The 19,003-nt window shown below is 37.3% G+C and overlaps 2 protein-coding genes across 3 annotated transcripts; both read left to right on the forward strand.

Annotated features, from left to right (window-relative positions):
- The first annotated feature begins 1,852 nt into the window (after window positions 1-1,852).
- On the forward strand, window positions 1,853-10,840 carry LOC104230891 (uncharacterized). The gene is made up of 3 exons (XM_070167643.1): window positions 1,853-2,304; window positions 8,090-8,368; window positions 9,509-10,840. Exons 1-3 carry the CDS (start codon window positions 2,029-2,031, stop codon window positions 10,607-10,609), a joined length of 1,656 nt encoding a protein of 551 aa, XP_070023744.1. The 5' UTR covers window positions 1,853-2,028; the 3' UTR covers window positions 10,610-10,840.
- Window positions 10,841-12,213: 1,373 nt separating this feature from the next.
- LOC104230890 (zinc finger CCCH domain-containing protein 41) lies at window positions 12,214-18,816 on the forward strand. 2 transcript variants are annotated; one of them, XM_009783794.2, is made up of 6 exons: window positions 12,214-12,458; window positions 13,163-13,250; window positions 14,730-15,561; window positions 15,660-16,814; window positions 17,346-17,696; window positions 18,222-18,816. In XM_009783794.2, exons 3-6 carry the CDS (start codon window positions 14,827-14,829, stop codon window positions 18,600-18,602), a joined length of 2,622 nt encoding a protein of 873 aa, XP_009782096.1. In that variant the 5' UTR covers window positions 12,214-12,458; window positions 13,163-13,250; window positions 14,730-14,826; the 3' UTR covers window positions 18,603-18,816. The 2 variants fall into 2 exon arrangements, with proteins under 2 accessions (XP_009782096.1, XP_009782094.1); XM_009783792.2 differs by lacking the exon at window positions 13,163-13,250.
- The last annotated feature ends 187 nt before the right edge of the window (window positions 18,817-19,003 follow it).

The raw sequence follows: 19,003 nt of genomic DNA on the forward strand, positions 1-19,003 counted from the left end.
CTTCAAAATACATAAACAAGCAAAAAAAAATATTTATGCAAAAATATAATATATTTATATCATTGTATGTGACTAAATAGCAAAAGGAGAAGAAAGTTTGCCGGAAATGACATTTTTCGGCCAAGCAAAATATTGTACACATTGTACTAAAGCTAAAAATGGAGACGAACAAAAACCCCAGCCCTCGAATCTTCACAGGCGTAAAAAATATTGTAGTATCCGTGTAGAGTAATCCATTGCAATATCCGGCATAGAAGAAAGCTGCAGTGGCCCTCTTGTTTCAAAGTTGTTGAATCAACCATTGAAGAGAAAATTTGAAGTTTTCTGCTGAAAACCTAACAATGATGAAGATTTTTTTTTAAAGTAAAAAGAAAAAGAAGAAGCTTGAACCGGCCAAAAACCCAAAAACTTTAACACATACAATGAATTTTCGGAGCAAAAACGTTGAAAGTGAGAGAGAGAATCGTTCTTCAAAAATCGCGAATACAATCTTGTTGTGAGAGAGAGAAAGAATAAATATTTTGTTATGATTTTGAGAGAGAATAACTGAAAGAATGAGAGAGAAAAATGGTATATAGCATATTTAATGCCTTAATGGTAGTGTATACCATAAATACCTATTTTGCTATAAAAAATAAAAGATAGTTATAGAAAATAATATTTTAAAAGAGTTTTGATTTATAATAAATAGGGTGTAAACCTTTTTTATAAGAGGTAAAATTTCCAAAAATATTTTGGTTATTTCAGGAAACGAGTTTCCCGAAGGCAAGCCCAGTTTCATTCTAGTTTGGGGTTTTATCACTTTTAGCCCGTGCCAGAAACTATTTACATTGGATATCCAAAAAAGTGTATTACTTTTGTATTATATATATATATATATATATATATATATATATATATATATATATATATATATATATATATATATATATCATTTTGAGAATGGCTATACAATATGAGAAACTTACACAAATGTCCCAAATAAGTTTCAACTTACCAACTTTTAGCCATTAATCATAGACTTATCAAAACTAGCCAAACACATATAAAAATTGAAAAACCAAATAAATAAGGTTCGTTCTCTCAAAGAATCATATGCAAAAATCTCCTTCCACATTTTTAAGCGTGATTAGCAACATTAGATGCAAGTCAGAAAAGAATTTCATGGATTAAGTAGCAAATAAGGTGATGAAATACAAAAAAAAGATACAATATTAAAAAAATCTAAGCAAAAAATGAACTTTTTCAATGGGTATAGTTGAAATTCATTGAAAACATATAGATAAGTCAATATACAAAATTTGATGAAGATTGTAGGTGATTTGGACGGATTTTGTATCAAAATTTGTAACTAAATTGAGTTCAAAAAATTCTTCTGCGACACCTGTATCAAACATGTATCACGCATGTATTTCACATATAGATATACATGGATATACATGTGATACACAATTGATACAACTATGATACACTAATGATACACATATCATTTTTTTCATGTTCAGTTTTTACTTCGAATTTTCAATTCAAACCACCTCAAAACTTCACCAAATTATTCCAAAACCGAGATTCAAGCTCCTTAAAATGTACCCAATCTATTATAATAACACCCACAAAAAAAAAGTAAAAACTTGATCTTTTTTTGTTATAAATAGCTAATTGGCTAATATTAGTAATATTTTATGATTTGGCCAATTTTTATAATGAGCTACTTATAAATGGACATAGGTGGTAGTTTCCCATACAATGTCACTTCAGATTAGGCCCAAGTAAATCGACGTTTCAGATTAAGCCCATATAGAGCCCACAATTAGGAACCGGATTCAAAACGTCCACCGAGAAGCGACAGCGACTTTGTCATCTTCAATTCATTTCTCAGAGGCAACTTCGTAAGAAACCCAAATAGGTAAACAAAGCAAACCAAAGCTTTCACTTCAATTCCATATCTACAAGTATAAATTCGATCAACTACTAATCGTCCACAAATTTGCGAACACTTTATATTTTTACATGATATAAACACATCAGATGAATACATCGCAGTACATGGATAAACAGATCATGGATCTATCCAATTCACAGAACAACAATAATGACTTCATCGATCTTGTTAATCCTCAAGTGGACCATCACATTAGCGGCGATCCGAAGAAAGAAGATATTGTTCCCAGTTACGAATTTCATCCAATTCGCCCAATTGGATCGTCATCGCCCAAGTCTAACGTTGATTCTAGTAATGTTGGGGCTGCAGCTAGGGCTTGGAATTCTGCTGATTCCAAAAACAATACTGAGAGTAGCATCAGAGTAATCCCTAATACCTTCTCTATATCTATTTGCAATTTTGCATGCATACATTTATTTGTTATAAATTCTGAGGCGGATCTAAGATTTGACTTACTGGGTACAGACTATTGCAACAACGGTTTGTTTATGTGGGCTAATTAGTTAGTTAGTTAGTGTGTGTATTCAGATTCAGAATTTGAACTTTATGGGTTCGAGTTTGGGATTCTACCACAATTCATTTGATTTAATGTGTTTGAAATACTAATTTAGTGGACACATATAGAAGTCCGAGCCATGGTTACATATATAGGTGAATTTGCTATTATAGTTCAAAATGGTCTCTGATGCTATAGAATTGATCAGCTCAAATGTGTGGAAGGATTTATGTGTCGTTATATCTTGCATTATGACGTATAAAGCTAAAGTAATGCAAGGTAATTTGTATTAAGAGTTGTTGCAAACAAGGAAACTTATTAGGCATATTCAGTATCTAACCAAGAAGGATAAGTGAATTGCAGGGTAAGGGGAGGGGGAAGGGAGGGATTATTGCATTCCTAAGCTGGCCTATTATGGCAAGTGCCCTGTTGTGCATCAATTTCTACACTCTACTACGATTAAAGAAGTTCTAATTTAGTTGAAGAAGAATCAACTAAGTTACTCAGCATATAACACCAACGCTTTTAGTAGCCCTGTTTTTTCCTCATGAAAGAAATCTGGCCTGTTGATCCTTTTTCTCTCTAGAATCTCTTTTGATGTTTTATGTATCTCTAATTATACAATACTAGCGAGAAAAGTTCATTTTTGTGGCTTCTCTTAGCATGTGCCCACTGTGCTCCTCCTATCTGGATTCCCACGACACAGAGCAGGCTAGTCAGTGTTTCTGACTTTTAATTTGTCTATTGCCAAGATGTAGATTCTCAATTAGTATTTTTGGTAAGAGAAGTTAATGCTTGGGGCTTCTCCTTACATGCTATTTGCATGTGCGTAACTAGTTACCATGGGACTTTTGAGCAGGGGGTCAAATCGGCAGCTTGGGTCAAATTTGGATGGGTTTAGACAAGTTGAGTCAATCAATGTGCCATTGTCGAGCCCAGTGTTTTTGAGAACGCGAAGCGCAAAAAAGCGACAAGGGCTCGCCTCGCTTCAAAAGCGAAGCGCACGCTTTATTAAAGTGAAGCGCAATTCTTAAAAAGCATAATGTAAAATTATAAATAATCAAAAACTTCAATTTAAATACTTAAAAGTAGGTACTAGGTACCACCAAATCATCCACAAACCATAGGACAAGCAAAATCAAAGCTACTAAATTACTATAATCAACATCTTATTCTTCTACTCTTCTTCTTCTTCTTCAAGATTGTCAAAATCTTGAATTCCTCTATTATCTTCATATTGCTCGTCATCTTCTTCTTCCCCCTCCTCTTCATGATCACTTTCATCTTCATCAATTAGGGATAGGGATCGACTTGTAGTAGCCACACTTTTTCCCTTCCTAATAGAGCTTGAACTTGGAGTATATCTCCTTAAATCATAAGGATTCTCCCCAACTCCACTACCAACCGCAACATCACCCCAAGTGAAATCGGAGTCGCCTTCAAATACTTCTTCATCTTCACAATTTTCGGGGACTCCGGTTAGCCACTCATTAGCCTCATCAATATTATCCAAAAGAATTGGATCTATTATATTGCGGTGGTTGTAGCGACGCCCCAATGCTCTATTGTATTTTATGAACACTAGATTATGGAGGCGCTTCAATGTTAGTCGATTCCTCTTCTTTGTATGAATCTGCAAAAAAGATGTGTCAACTAATTAGTAGGAGTTTGGACAATTGAGATATAATTTACTGTATCTCAAAACACGAAATAATTCTTTTTATTTCTCACGTGTTCAAAAACACTCCAGTTCCTTTCACATCCGAATGAGCTACAAGTTAAGCTTAGAACTTTGATGGCGAAAGCCTGTAACTCCGGAGTCTCTACACCATATTAGTCCCACCATTCAACTATAGAAGTCAAAAAAATGTTCAAGAGTTAATAAGTATAAAAAATACATTGAAGTTAGAGCTATAAAATATAGAAACACTTGGTCACCTGGCGACTTTGTCGTTCTTTGTTTAATAGCAAGTCGGAGCTTAAAAGGTCCTTCAGCTGCCTTGTAAGTAGCAAGCTGATCTACTATCTTTTCTTGCAAGTCTTCATCTGGGGTCAACTTGATAACAAGTTGATGGAATCCTATCCACACTTCTTTAAAAGAGTGATGGGTTCAGAATAAGTCCAGCTGCATGCAAAGGTCTATGAAGTTGCTCATTCCATCTTGCATCAATGATATGAAAGACCTTTGCATATTTCTGCTCATCACTGAATGATGCTTGAATAGCCTCCTTGGCCCTATTCATAGCTTCATAGAGGTAGTTCATTGGTGGTTTTTTCTCCCCATCCACCAAACGGAGTACTTTAACCAAAGGGCAACCAATTTTAAGAGTATGAAGGACATTATTCCAAAAAGAATAAGAAATAATGCGTGCAACCTCTTTCCCCGCACTTTCCTTTGCAAATTTACTCTTGCTCCATTCCTCTGAAGTGACCATCTTTCTTAAATTGTCTTTTTGCAAGTGGATACTATGCAAAGTCAAGAAAGCAGTGGCGAACCTTGTCTTATCCGGTTTCACCAAATTTTTTTGCATGGTGAATCTTCTCATCATATTCAATAACAAGGGCCGCTGAGAAATATAAGAATGTACCCTAACGCCCTGACCAAAAATTGTAGAGAAGGGTTTTTCCTTGAAAATGTCCCCGAACATAAGTTGATACAATGAGCCGCACATGGAGTCCAATAGATATTCTTGTACGCTCCTTCAATCATGCCACCCGCTTTCACATTTTCACTTGCATTATCAGTGACCACTTGAACAACTTTGCTTGGACCAATCTTTTCGATGGTGTTCTGAAACAAGGTGAACATTTTGATGTGGTCAGTGGATGAGTCGCTAGCATCAATGGACTCAAGAAACAAACTTCCCCGGGGAGAATTCACCAACACATTAATAATCATTTTTCCGTTCTTGCTGTCCACTTATCCATCATAATGGAGCAGCCGTACTTGTTCCACACAACTTTATGCTCCTCAACAATTTTACTAGTCTCCTCCACTTCCTTATTTAGATAAGGACCTCTTATTTCATGGTAAGTGGGAGGCTTCATTCCAGGTCCGTATTGACCAACGACCTCAATAAAGTCTCCAAAAGTGTCATAGTTGACACAATTGAAGGGGAGCCCAGCATCATAGACCCATCGTGCAAAAGCTCTAACTGCACGATCCCTCAAAATGTCTTTAGAAATTTTTTGTACATCTTTTCCACCGCCCTTTGCTTCCGGCTTCTTTGAGAAGTAGCAATCTATAGGACCTTTAGTCGATGATCCATGGCTTGACCCATCTCTTCCCCGTTTTGTTGGAAGTGACAATTCTTCAATATCATCATCATCAAGATTGGTTGATGAACCATTTGATTTTTTTGCTCCTTCTTCTTCTCAACAAAATTCTTTATTTCTTCCCTCACCTCCGGTGGACATTTCGGACAACTTGTGACGTTTCTATCGCCACCAATTAGATGGTATTTAAAGCGATAAATTCCACCCGTTGTAATCTTGTTGCAAAACTTGCATACAACATTTGTATTCTTCTCATTAACTCTCTCGCCATATCGCCAAGCCGGTCTTTCTCTTTCGAACTTTGAGACATTTTAATATCCCTATTAAGATATAAGAAAAAACATAATCAATAAACTGAAAATACATATAATATATATAATAATTAATTATATAAACTGAAATATACATTTAAAAAATCACATAAACTAAGAATAATACATATATATAATTAATTTTATATGCTGAAATATAATAATAATTTAATTTTATATGCTGAAATATAATAATAAATGAAATACATATAATAATTAAATATATATGCTGAAATATACACAAACGAAAAGGAAAAAGAAAGAAAAAATGGTTCCTTACTCTGTTCTGGACTGGAGAAACAGAGAGAGAAAGAAAGAAGAAGAAGAAGAAGAAGAATGAAAAAATAACGTGAAGAACTGAAGAAGAAAGGAGAAGAAAGAAAAAAGAAAAAAACGAGAAGAACTGAAGAAGAAAGGAGAAGAAATTACCTGGGTCGAGTCACGAGAAGAACTGAAGAAGGGAGAAGTGTTCGAGCCTTCGAGGTCGACTGGTCGAGCGACTGAAGAAGATGGAACCCTAGCTTTTGTTTTGAGCCTCTGTTTTTGTTCGAGCCTCTGTTCGTGAAGGGGATTGAGGTTTTTTGTCGATTTAGGGTCTGTTTTGTCTCAGACCCAATGTTTTTTTTTTTTAAAAAAAGAACCCCCTGTGCTTTTTTCACAAAAGTGATCGCTTCATCGCTTTCTCTGCTTCCTTGCTTCATCGCTTTTTCCGGTGAAGCATGCGCTTCTGAAGATCGAGTCGCCTCAAGGAGCTGGAAGCGACACTGTGTCGCGTTGCGTCGTTTCGCGCTTTAAGCGACGAAGCACACACTTTTCTGTACATTGGTCGAGCCCACACAAACTTTTGCCTATTTCTTCACAGGACCGACTATCTTTCAACAAACCCGATAGATAGTATTTTGAAACAAATTTTTACATGAGGAACAAGAACCACAAAGAGAAATCGCTAAGCAGACTAGGAACAGAAGAAAAACAAGTTGAATCCACTAATCAACTGTTGTCGGGCTTGGTCGTGGTCGTAGCTCCATCCCTGGTAGAGAGGTAGATCCAAGAATTTAAGAAGATGGATGCACTGCTTCCGACTACAGAAGTTGGACTAGAGAAGAAAGACGGAAAATAGCAATTTTTCCCAGAAAAAAATGGGTTTTACGACAAACATGTAAAGATTTTATATTTTTCAATACTTAACACCATTTATAGATAACTGATTAGTAACATAGGTAAGATGACAAGTGAACTTGTGAAAAAGAAAGAAAAAAATAAAAGAGAAGAAAAGATCATCTTAGAGAAAGACCACAAATGTTATATCACTATTAGTTTAATGGTACCTTACAACACTTTTACATTATTAAAATATGAAGGCCCAAGCATAATATTCTACTAGTTTATAAGAGCTGTATTTTGAAAACGGTAAAGAAATAAGTCATGTTAAGAGGTTTCAACCCCTTTACGCAAATGCAGGTTGTTAATTCCTTGACCAACCACACGTCTTTGTTTAGTGCACCACATGCCTTTGTTTTATTGGGTTCCCAAGGATAGTATTGATGTGATCTATGAGAATCGTGTACAACATAGTATAGAACTTGGGGACTGAGCATGGGTTCACAGGAACCCAAAGCTTGAACGTGGATCCGCAACTGCCGGGTAGCGTGAGAAGGAGAGAAGAGAAGGTGCGACATATATATGTGTGTGTGTAGATAGATAGATTATTGCTATTTTCATTTTTCACGGGTTCTCTGGGGTTAGATCTTCAATATCCTAACGAGTCGACTTGGGTCGTCATAATAGTTCAAATTGATCCAACTTTTTAGACGGATAGCCCAAGCTATCCAGTTAATATTATTTTACTTGCTCAACACCATATGTGAATTCTACACCATTTTTCAGTTAATGGGGTTCTTTTGTATTTACGTTTCTACTTCTGTGCAGAATTATGGTTCTCTTGACTCGACTGAAGCTGCCAAAGTTAATATTATTTTACTTGCTCAACACCATATGTGAATTCTACACCATTTTTTTCAGTTAATGGGGTTCTTTTGTATTTACGTTTCTACTTCTGTGCAGAATTATGGTTCTCTTGACTCGACTGAAGCTGCCAAAGCTATTGTGGAGAAAGATTTGAGCAGTGTTTATTCATCTTTGTTATCGGAAATTGATCACACAGTTAAGAAGTATGCCGATAATCTTCTGCATGCAATGGAGGGAGTAAGTGCTCGGCTATCACAATTAGAAACTAGAAGTCGCCAGATTGATAACTCTGTTGATGAACTTAAGTTGTCTGTTGGTAACAACCACGGAGTCACTGATGGAAAATTGAGACAGTTGGAAAATATACTCAGACAGGTATCTGCAGTTCTTAGATTTATCATCTTGTTTCAATTAAGTTGCTCTTGATTTGGCACCAAAATGAAATATATCAAACTGCTCTAGAGTTGGGTATGTGTATGCTGCTTCTATGTTTCTTTCGTTGTTGAATAGACTAACTAGTATCTTTAGCACTTTTCAGTAGTTGTCCTTAGAATGAGAAATGCAAGCGAAGTGCCCCTTTTACCCTTGTTTCAAGACCACGGTCTTCGTGTCTTTATGTTATTTCCTCTTACCTCATCTATTTTTACCTATGCTGAGTACTGCAATATAGTTATACTTCTGACTTCTGGTATATACACTATGAATTGTTTCCTCATAGGTTTAATTGTCTCTTTGTTTAATGACAGTGCAAGGACACCTTGATCCATGTATATAGATCTATTTATTTAAAAAAAAACATGTTTTTAAATCTAAAACTTTTAGATGCTGGAGAACCTTGGTACAACTCAATGACATGCGGGGAAAAGGGAGTGCTCATTAAGCACTGCATATCAATTACTACAAATTAAGTTGCATTGGGAGGTTGTGAATCGTTCTCTATTTGCTTCAGGTGATGATTTCAGTTCTGGAAGTCATTTGTGCCCTTGCTAGCTTTCTCCTTTGTGATATCAATTCACCCTGGCTTGTAGTGGGATGATCATTTTGAAGTCTTTGGTAAAAACTAATTTATCAAAATTTTGGAAAAAGCACGCATAATATTTAGGATATCATTCTGGTGGCGTGATGAACGGTATTATCATAAGGCTGATTGGTGATTATTTGGTGAGATAATTTTTCCATCTTGTCTGCTTTGCGCTTGACCCAGACCCCGCTATGTGGGATTATACTGGGAATGTTGTTGTTGCATCTGCTTTGCGCCAGAGAATGATGAAAAATTTGATATCCCATCAGTAAAGGATGAATTTTTATGTTTAATCTGGCGTGATGTATTCTTTTCCTTTTTGTTCTATCATGATGGTTGGAGGAATGTCTTAAATTAAGTCTGGCCTTGTATGTCTTCTCCCTCTCTCCCCTCCCCCCTTCCCCCTCCCCCCACCCCAACCCTCATTTTTTTTTTTTTTTTTTGGTGTTATGTAAATGGATTGTTAGCTGCTTGTTTTATTAATTATCATGTAGGTGCAAGATGGTGTTCAGGTGATAAGAGATAAACAGGAAATAATGGATGCTCAGCTGCAGCTCATGAAATCGCAAGCTCCAAAGGTTGAGCAGGAAGCAGAAACCCACAATACTACACATAAGGATTCATCCCAACCTACAGCATCTGCTCCTCTTCAATCCCACCAGCAATTTCCTCATGTTGCTCTTACACAACCACCTTCTACCGTACCTCCTCCAAATGCTCCTCCGCCCCCTCCTCAACAGAATCCGCCATACCAAGTTCAACTTCAGAACCAGTTTCCTCAGAATCCAATTCCCTCCCATCCTCAGTCAGAAGCTTATTATCCCCCGGCTGGTCAAGCACCGGAAAACTTAAGTCAGCAGTACCAACTGCCTGCACCACAGCAGCATCAGACTCCACCACCACCTCCACATCAGCAATATCAGTCTACCCCTCCGCCAATGTACTCTCAGCCACCTCCACCTGCTCAACCACAACCCCCTCATTCCTCTGTTAATCCCTCACAACCTCAACCTCTAGTAGGCCATCATCGTGAAGAGACACCTTTTGTACCATCCCAGAATTATCCACCACCAAGCATCCGCCAACCTCCTCATCCATCAAGTGGAGCCCCTCCATCCCAGCAGTTATATGCAGCTCCCCCTAATATGTTTGAGCCCCCACCTAGCAGACCTGGTCCCGGATATTCTGGTGTATATCCACCATCCTCTGTGCATGGTGAACCTTATCCTTATAGCAGTTCCCCACGTCAGTATGGCAGTGGCTCCTCAATGAAACCACCTCAAGTTAACTTACCTGCAATGGGCCAGAGTGGTGGAAGTGGCTATCAGCAGCTCCCCACTGCAAGGATATTACCTCAAGCACTACCTACGGCTTCTGCTGTTAGTAGTGGGTCTAGTTCTCCCAGTACTGGTAATAGGGTTCCTATTGATGATGTTGTTGACAAAGTGACGAACATGGGATTTTCAAGAGACCAAGTAAGGGCAACGGTGCGGAGGTTGACTGAGAGTGGACAGGCTGTCGATTTGAATACAGTGTTGGACAAGTTGATGAATGATGGAGACGTTCAGCCACCACGAGGCTGGTTTGGTCGGTAGCATGTATCCTCTTGTTCAAGTTCCTGTATAGAAATCTGAGTTCAATGTCTAAATTTGCAAAAATTACTTTGCTTGGATTTAAGCGGCATTCTTTACTGGTTTAACGTTCTGCTTCTGACTGCTGAAACTTTATTCTTGTGCTCGCGAGACAGATTTGTTAATGTGTTTTGCTTTTTCCTTTCTTTTTTCTTGTACAGGACCTAAAAATTACTTTCATTTCCTTCTGCTCAACTGTGTTTCACTTTGTATCATACCCAATTTTTCTTCTTTTTAATTCTTATTTCAGTTCCTGCATGTTTCTTGTTTTTAATAATTCGAATAACAATAATTACACACCCAGCACTTTCTTTAGAACAGTAACTCAAATTGTAGTACGAGCTTATGATATAGGTTTAAGTTCGATCCCCCTCTTAGTTCATTAATTTGAACCTTTCTTTTCTAACATCTAAAAATCCATGACAATAAGAAAAAAAAAACATTTAATTGTAAATTGGGTTCCTTCATTTAACGATAAGTAATGCGAAATTTATTAGCCGTCTTTTCTTTTTGGGATGCTACATTCTTTGTTATCATCATTCTTGAATGAAACTAATCTATTCTATGTTAATACCTGTTTGGTAGCACGGTTGGTAGCATAGGTTATATCCAAGGCAATAGCTTGAAATATATTATTACAATAAGTTGGACTTCTAATTTCTGAATATACTTAGTGGGCGTTTGGACAGGTAAAATTCCTAAAAAAGTGAAAAACAAATTCAAGTAAAAATGGTATTTGAAAATTAGAGTTGTGCTTTGACATGAATATAATTTTGGATTGTTTTTGAAGTTTTGTGAGTGATATAAGTGAATTTTGAAAAATAGTTTTTTGGAGTTTTTCAAATTTTCGAAAAATTCCAAAATTCATCTTCAAGTGAAATTTGAAAATTTTATGGCCAAATACTGATTTCCAAAAAAGTGAATTTTTTTTATTGACATAAGAATTTTTTCACTTTTTTTAGAAATCAGTGTTTTGCCATAAAATTTTCAATTTTCACTTGAAGATGAGTTTTGGAATTTTTTGAAAATTTTTAAAACTCCAAAAAATTATTTTTCAAAATTTTCACTCAAATCATTCGCAAAACTTCAAAACTAACCTAAAATTATATTCATGTCCTAATACAACTCTAATTTTCAATTACCATTTTCACTTGAATTTTTTTCCCACCTTTTTTAAAATTTTACAATTCTTATATCCTAACGCCCACTTGTTCACACGTTTATTAACCAAAATGTTAGTTTAGTTAGAATTGAGAAAAATATATTGTTAAACAAAAATATTCTTTTTTGCCTTTAGATTGGTGGTATTAGCACCTTATTCCTATTATTTTGAAGATTCATATCAACATTCTAATAATAAATTAATAAATAGGTGCAAGAGTTAATCAATTTTGGGAAAGTAATAACAAACTGTTTCCCTTTTTTTTTTTTTTTTGTTGATATTTGAAGCAATTTATTAAGTATGTAGCCACGTGGCATCCCCCCCCCCTCCCCCACACACAAAAAGAAGTAAGATCAGATTAATTCACAATCTCACCAAATAAGATAAACATAATATATTACTGTCACTATTTTGCAAATGAAGAAAACATAGGGGGTTGTACTGTGACCTCAAAACCCTCATTCTCAGGTTTTCTTTGTAGAAAACGAAGAAGAAGACAGAATAATTAAAAAAGGAAAACAGAAATAATAACAGATACATAAATATATTGCGGCCATTATTGAAGCCACACGAAGTATCTCATCGGCGATGTATACAACTTTTAGAAATTCAGACCGGTTAATCGAAACCCTAAAAGGCTCATGTTTAGAGGTTCGGTTCTTTTATCTTTTCTTTTCTTCATTAATTTATTATATTTGGAGCTTAGATGTTGTAATCCAGCTTGATATTCTTTTAATAATTTGATAAGTAATCGTAATTGAGTGACTGTGTTGCATTCGATTTAGTGATTGATTTTTATCTTTATTCGTTTTTACCATTTTGATACTTAAGACTGGAATGATTAGAGCTGGTTCATTTTAAAGAGCTTGCTTCCACTACGTTTTTAGCCAAAGGATTAACCCCCCCCCCCCCCCAACCAACCAAAAAAACAGCTTATTTTTTTGGCTCATCTGCAAATGATTTAATTGGCATTTTATGCCTGTTTCGATTGGCTTGGTTTGTTGCATTTATCATTAGTCGACACCAAGCTTGATGTTTGCACATATTAGGCCAGGAGTTTTCACGCGCCTTCCCAGGATTCCACGAATGTGCCGTGTGTTAATGTGTCTAGGTTCCTAAAATACAATGACTTTATTGCCAGTACATTACTTCCACCAACTCGTGGTATTTGGATGCTGAAATTTTTTAGGAAAGAATCCAGTATTATCCAATGCAACAATAACTATTATGTCTCAATCCCAAACTCACCAGGTAAATGAGCTAAAGGTGCAAGGTGGAACTATTCTGTTTGTTTAGCTAGTTTAATTGTCGAGTGCTGAATGACAAAAGTATTAACACGGCTTTATCTTTCTTAGAGTTCTGTAGGCTTTGCCAGAGCTTGGTTTGATACACAGCTGGACGTAATTTAGGGTATTTTGTACTTGAGTCATTTTTTTTGAGAAGGTAACATATTCCATTTTAACTTTATTATTGGCTGCTAATGTCGTGGTCTGGAATTATATGCCTGTCCCATTATGAAAAATAATATGATTACTGTACTCACTATTGAATTGATTGAGCTGTGTGCAATCATTGGGAGGTCCATGAAATAATGATTCTATTGGATTGGATAAAGACATGTCAAAATGAGTTAGAAAACTGCGATGTAGTGGGTGTAACCATTGTAGCTCATATTGGGGATTGAGTTAGCTAACTAGCAGAACACCCTCACCTTCCACCATGTGGGAAGAGAGTTCAAATCCCATAAACAGCATTGGCTTCAAGCCTCCCTGATATAGTAATAAAAAAATTAAAAGAGAAAATCTTAGCATGTTCTATCCAATGATTTATGTTGTTTCACCAGTTTTAAAAACTCTACGTGCAAAGTATGTTGAAGATATATATGATTGTTGAGGATGCCCCCAGGGCTTTGGTCTAGCGGGTGATATGTGGGTCAGGCACACTTGCCAAATTTGTCTCGATACGCTTTCTTTTTGACACGGTGCTCTGAGCATGATCTGGGTATATAATTCAACGTCTTTGAATGGCCAAAACTTCAATATGTTTAACATTCAGGTAACTGCTAATGACTGAAGACTAAATGTTTTTGTTCTCATGGTGAAAGAAAGCTTCCATAGTTTATGAATATCATGTCCACCTTGGTATTCTTGCCTAGGAAGAAAACATTCATTAGTCTTTGAATCGAACTTGCAAGTCTGTGCATTCAGTTACATGGATGTCCTTTGACAGTCTTTTGGAACTATGCACATGCACCAGGTATCGCGTGATAGCTGATTGTGTCATTTTCTTTTTAGATGGATGTCGTGATAGTTCTTAAAACTATGCTCGTGCATCAGGTATAGCATGATAGCTGGTTGCTTCGTTATCTTTGTTAGATGGATGTCATGTGATAGTTTCTTGAAACTATCATTAGTAGCTTCAAGAAACTACTATCGCGTGATAGATGCACATGCACCAGGTATCGCGTGATAGCTGATTGTGTCATTTTCTTTTTGGATGGATGTCGTGATAGTTCTTAAAACTATGCTCGTGCATCAGGTATAGCATGATAGCTGGTTGCTTTGTTATCTTTGTTAGATGGATGTCATGTGATAGTTTCTTGAAACTATGCACATGCATCAGGTATCACATGATATCTGGTAGTGTCATTAGTAGCTTCTACAGCTCGAAGAAGCTCAATGTCATGTCATTTGGGGTATGTTTTATTACTCTTTTTCTGGGTTATCCTCTTCTCCAGATTGTTTGGATGAAGTAGGAAGAAACTTCTATAGGTTTCATGTGATTCAAGCCAACTAGTTCCTGATGCAGGAAAGTCCTACTTGTATTTTCTGTGCCTTCATGGAATTATGAAATACATCTTCTCATTTTCAGCGTGAACTGCAATTATTTATACCTTCCCCTTTGTTGATCCCCCCTTTTCAGGCAGTAGTAACTTTGTAGGTGATGATGGCAATCGAACTAGTTTGATTATCTCATGTAGATGAGGTAAAAGTTTCTATACAAGCAAGGTTGTCGACTCATGGAGCTTAAAGTTTCATCTCCAAAGCTGGTATTTTCAACTTCTGATTGCAATAGTGATCCCGAGGAGAAAGAAATTAGTGAAGATGATGATGATGATCGTAATCATAAACATCGTAGAAAGGATACACGTTCACAATCTACAGAGACAGAAGCTCTTGACCCAGCTTTAAGGAGACCATTCAGGAAACGGAACAAGCCGTTTGAAAATGGACATCCTTACCAGGAAGGAGATTCTCACTCGAGTGATACTAGGTTTGGGAAAAGACGAGGAATGGGTTCTTTTTCCAGGACACCTTCAGATTCATATCAGATGATGAGGCTAAATCAGTCCCTGTCTGGTCATGCTGGTCCTGGTAGGGGTCGAGGAAGAGAATCTGGTGCTTGGGGTCCGTGTGAATCTAGGTTCAGCACTATTGATATTGCGTCTCAATTTGTTCCACAAGGCCCTATTAATCCTCTTCTTTATACTGGAAGGGGGCCGCAAAATGTTTCCAGTGGACAGGGTGCGCCTTGGAATGCGTTTGGAATAGTTCCAGCAATACCTAATGGTGGTCTTGATACACTTCATACCCTTGGTTTACAGGGAACGCTTAGAACGTCCTTGAATCCTGCCATGACTATGGGCATTCCAAGGCAAAGGTGTAGAGACTTTGAGGAGCGTGGTTTTTGCCTAAGAGGAGATATGTGCCCTCTGGAGCATGGAGTAAATCGCATCGTTGTTGAAGATGTTCAGGTAGGCGTCTCAGCTGACAAATATTTGTATTTATCTTGTTCATTAAATTCAATGTCCTTAGGCACATTGATTCTGACTTTTTGTTTTCCAAATTGCAGAGCCTTTCTAAGTTTAATCTTCCTGTTTCACTTCCCGGTGCTCATATGGTGGGACCAGCTACTGCACAAGGATCTTTACCTGCAATAGGCCCCTCAAGCTCATTGGCTAATAAAGCTTTACATAACAAAAGTATCAACCCTCCAGTGATTGATAATGGATTAGGTTTGACTGATACTTTTGGTGGTGGTTCTGTGGCTGGGGGAGCTGATTTCTATGATCCTGATCAGCCTCTATGGTCAAATGATCATCCTGAAAATTCAGCAGCACTTGTGGATGTAAATCGGTCTAAAATTGATGATACAGGGCCGATGCTGGATGCAGACTCCTCTGATCAGGATCAGGTTGCGGTTTGTGATGGCTTTAAACTTGAGCGTCTAGATAGAGATGCTGGAGCAGCTTCAGGATCTCAAAGTGTGTGGGAAAGAACCAGTAGGTCTAAACATAAGTTGCAATCATTCAACAGCACTCAGGGTGTAAACCGTCATGGTAAGCAAACAAATGTAGATACCATAGACCCGCAAATGATGGAATCATCTTCAGAGCCCCAAAGTAGTTCTGGACTCAATATGCGAAAACCATCTCAAAAGGCACTCCGTACTCTATTTGTAAGTGGGATTCCGCAGAAAGACAACAAACCAGAAGCTCTTCTTTCACACTTTCAAAAATTCGGGGAGGTTATCGACATTTACATCCCGATGAATGGTGAACGAGCTTTTGTTCAATTTTCTAAGAGGGAAGAAGCTGAGGCTGCTTTAAAAGCACCAGATGCTGTGATGGGCAACCGCTTTATAAAGCTTTTCTGGGCAAACAGGGATAGCATTATGGATAATGGAGCAAGTGGTCCTAGTAATTTTCCATTAGCTCCCCGCGGTGGGACACCCAGTACGGTTCCACCCCATCTATTGGTTCCTCATAAAAGGAAAGACAATCTGCAGACTGTAGCCCGAAAAACTGCTGAACATGGTATTGTTGCTCCGTTAGCCACCTCTGATCTGCCCAAGCCTGTGGCTCAGAATGGTCTCAAAACTACACCACCTTTGAAGAGAAAACTGGAAACTTTAGAACTTCTGAAGGAAGAAATGCGCAAGAAGCAGGAGATGCTTGAGCAAAAGCGTAATGAGTTCCGACGCAAGTTGGATAAACTTGAGAAGCAAGTAATGGCCTCTTCTTAATATCAAAATAATAATAATTATTGTTTAAGCTTATAATCTCGCAATTACGGCTGCTTTACTTTTATGCTCGTCTTGTGAACTTAAAAATGTACCATTACATTCTCAGCCGGCATTTTTGCTGGTGTTGTCTGATTAGGTTCCTCATTGTTAATTTAGATGAGAAGTGGAAATTGGGGATCAATTTGGCTGCAGAATTTCGCTGTTATATCTTCCAAATAAAGTAATTGCTTGTGTAACATCAAATTGATCTTATATCTGCGGTAGTTTATTTGTTTACCTCCCAGTGTATGGTGATACAACTTCATTGATCTTTTTTTTTTTTTTTTTTTTGTGTGGTTAATATTGGTCCGAAATGAGTTAGGTTAAATGGAGCTACACAGTCCGTGAAGATTCATATAGTCAGATCCCAACTTGCTTTGGATTCCCTTAGTAGTTGTTGTAAATATAACTTCTTTATTGTAAAAGCAACTGGCAGTTGAAACCCCCTTTTCTTCTGCGTCCTTTGTTATGCAGGCTGTGGGTGTGAAAGATGAAGCAGCGCCAGATCAGGCTATGAACAAACCAAAGGGAGGAGGAACAGTTTCCAACTCTGGTAAAGTGGAAAATTCAAGTCCCGTAGAACCTAGTAACACTGTGTCATCACCACCATCTGAAGCAACACCAGATAGTAGATCTACAGAGAATGCCGAACGCACTTGTTCAAAATCATCTTCGACTGTTGCACCGCGTGAAGCTTCGAACTTGAAGCAGTCAATTCGTCCATTGGCACCGGTGGGCGCACCTTTTATCTCAAATAGATACAAACTAGATAACCGGCCCACCGCATTCAAGATCCTTCCACCTCTACCAAGTGCTCTGGCAAACGTAATCTCTCTAACTCACTTCAGATAATTGCTATTTGTAAGAGATTCTTTCACAAGAGAAAAAGAATGCGGATATGCCTTTCTTTGTTTTCCCTATGCTGTTATGCTTTTTCCCTGACATGTTCTTTCACGTTTTAGACTTGAAATATGTAATATCAGCAAGAGTTTATTCTTTCCACACATATATGTTTTGCTGACTCTTCCAAAGCAAAGGTGTAAGGGTGTAAAACTATGCATATCTCTGCTATAACCTTGTGCTTCTTGTAATGAGGTGTGTTAGGTTGATGGTTTTCAATCTTTATAAATTAATAGTTTTAATTTGTTTTTAATGTACTCATAACTCACATGACTAAAGCAAGAGCACAGGGGGCTGCTGTTTGTTCGCATATTTTCACATCTTTGTTTTTCTGGAATTGGATATGTTTTATCCCCTTTGTCTAGTAAATGGTTCAGGTTAATTTGTAGATTCATTTGCTCTGGTTCCTGTATTCTCATTTATATATTGTAAATAATTTTCTATTTTTAGGTTGACGTCCTGAAGGAGCACTTTTCTACTTTTGGTGATCCTCCTTCTGTTGAGCTGGAGGATTTGGAACCTCAAGATTGTAATAATGGCTCAGAGGTGCAAAATACATCTGCTAGAATATCTTTCCGATCACGTCGTTCTGCTGAAAGAGCATTTCTGAATGGTAAATCCTGGCAAGGCCAAATTCTGCAGCTTATGTGGGTGCAATCCAGTAATCCTGCAAAGGATGTTGGTGTTGGAGAAAATGTTACTCCAGCTTCAAAGCAGCCTTCAGATGCTAATGGGCAATCCAATGCAAAAAATGGCGTGGTTGGTGTACCGGAAGGAAGTGTGGCAGGGAACCATGAACCTGACAATCAAGGAAGAAGAGAAGATGAATGAGATTCAAATCAAGCTCAGCTTCTGCGTCTGGTTAACAGTTAGCTCAATGTGATTGATCATGATGATGGCCTGATTTTAGGAGTTGTACAGCGAGATAAATTTTTAAACCATTTATATGTAATTTTAGGAGTTATTAGTAATCAACAAATTTCAGTTTCAATTTTGCTTTCACATTATCTGCAAAAGTAAAGAAGAATTTTTTGATTCTAAACCAGCTGTCCTGTTTGTAAGCTGTACTGAATTCTCTTTAGTAACTGGATGCTCAGACAGAGTCTAGGATTTACTGCAGTTCTTAAAAGAAAAGAAAAACAGAATTATGAAGATGAGATAGTGCCAGTCATTGTTGGCGTTTTACTTATTTCAAGTGACTTCCCACTGCAGCTTTCTACCAGAATTTGAGT

This window comes from Nicotiana sylvestris, chromosome 2, assembly GCF_000393655.2.
Source record: "Nicotiana sylvestris chromosome 2, ASM39365v2, whole genome shotgun sequence".
NCBI lineage: Eukaryota > Viridiplantae > Streptophyta > Magnoliopsida > Solanales > Solanaceae > Nicotiana > Nicotiana sylvestris.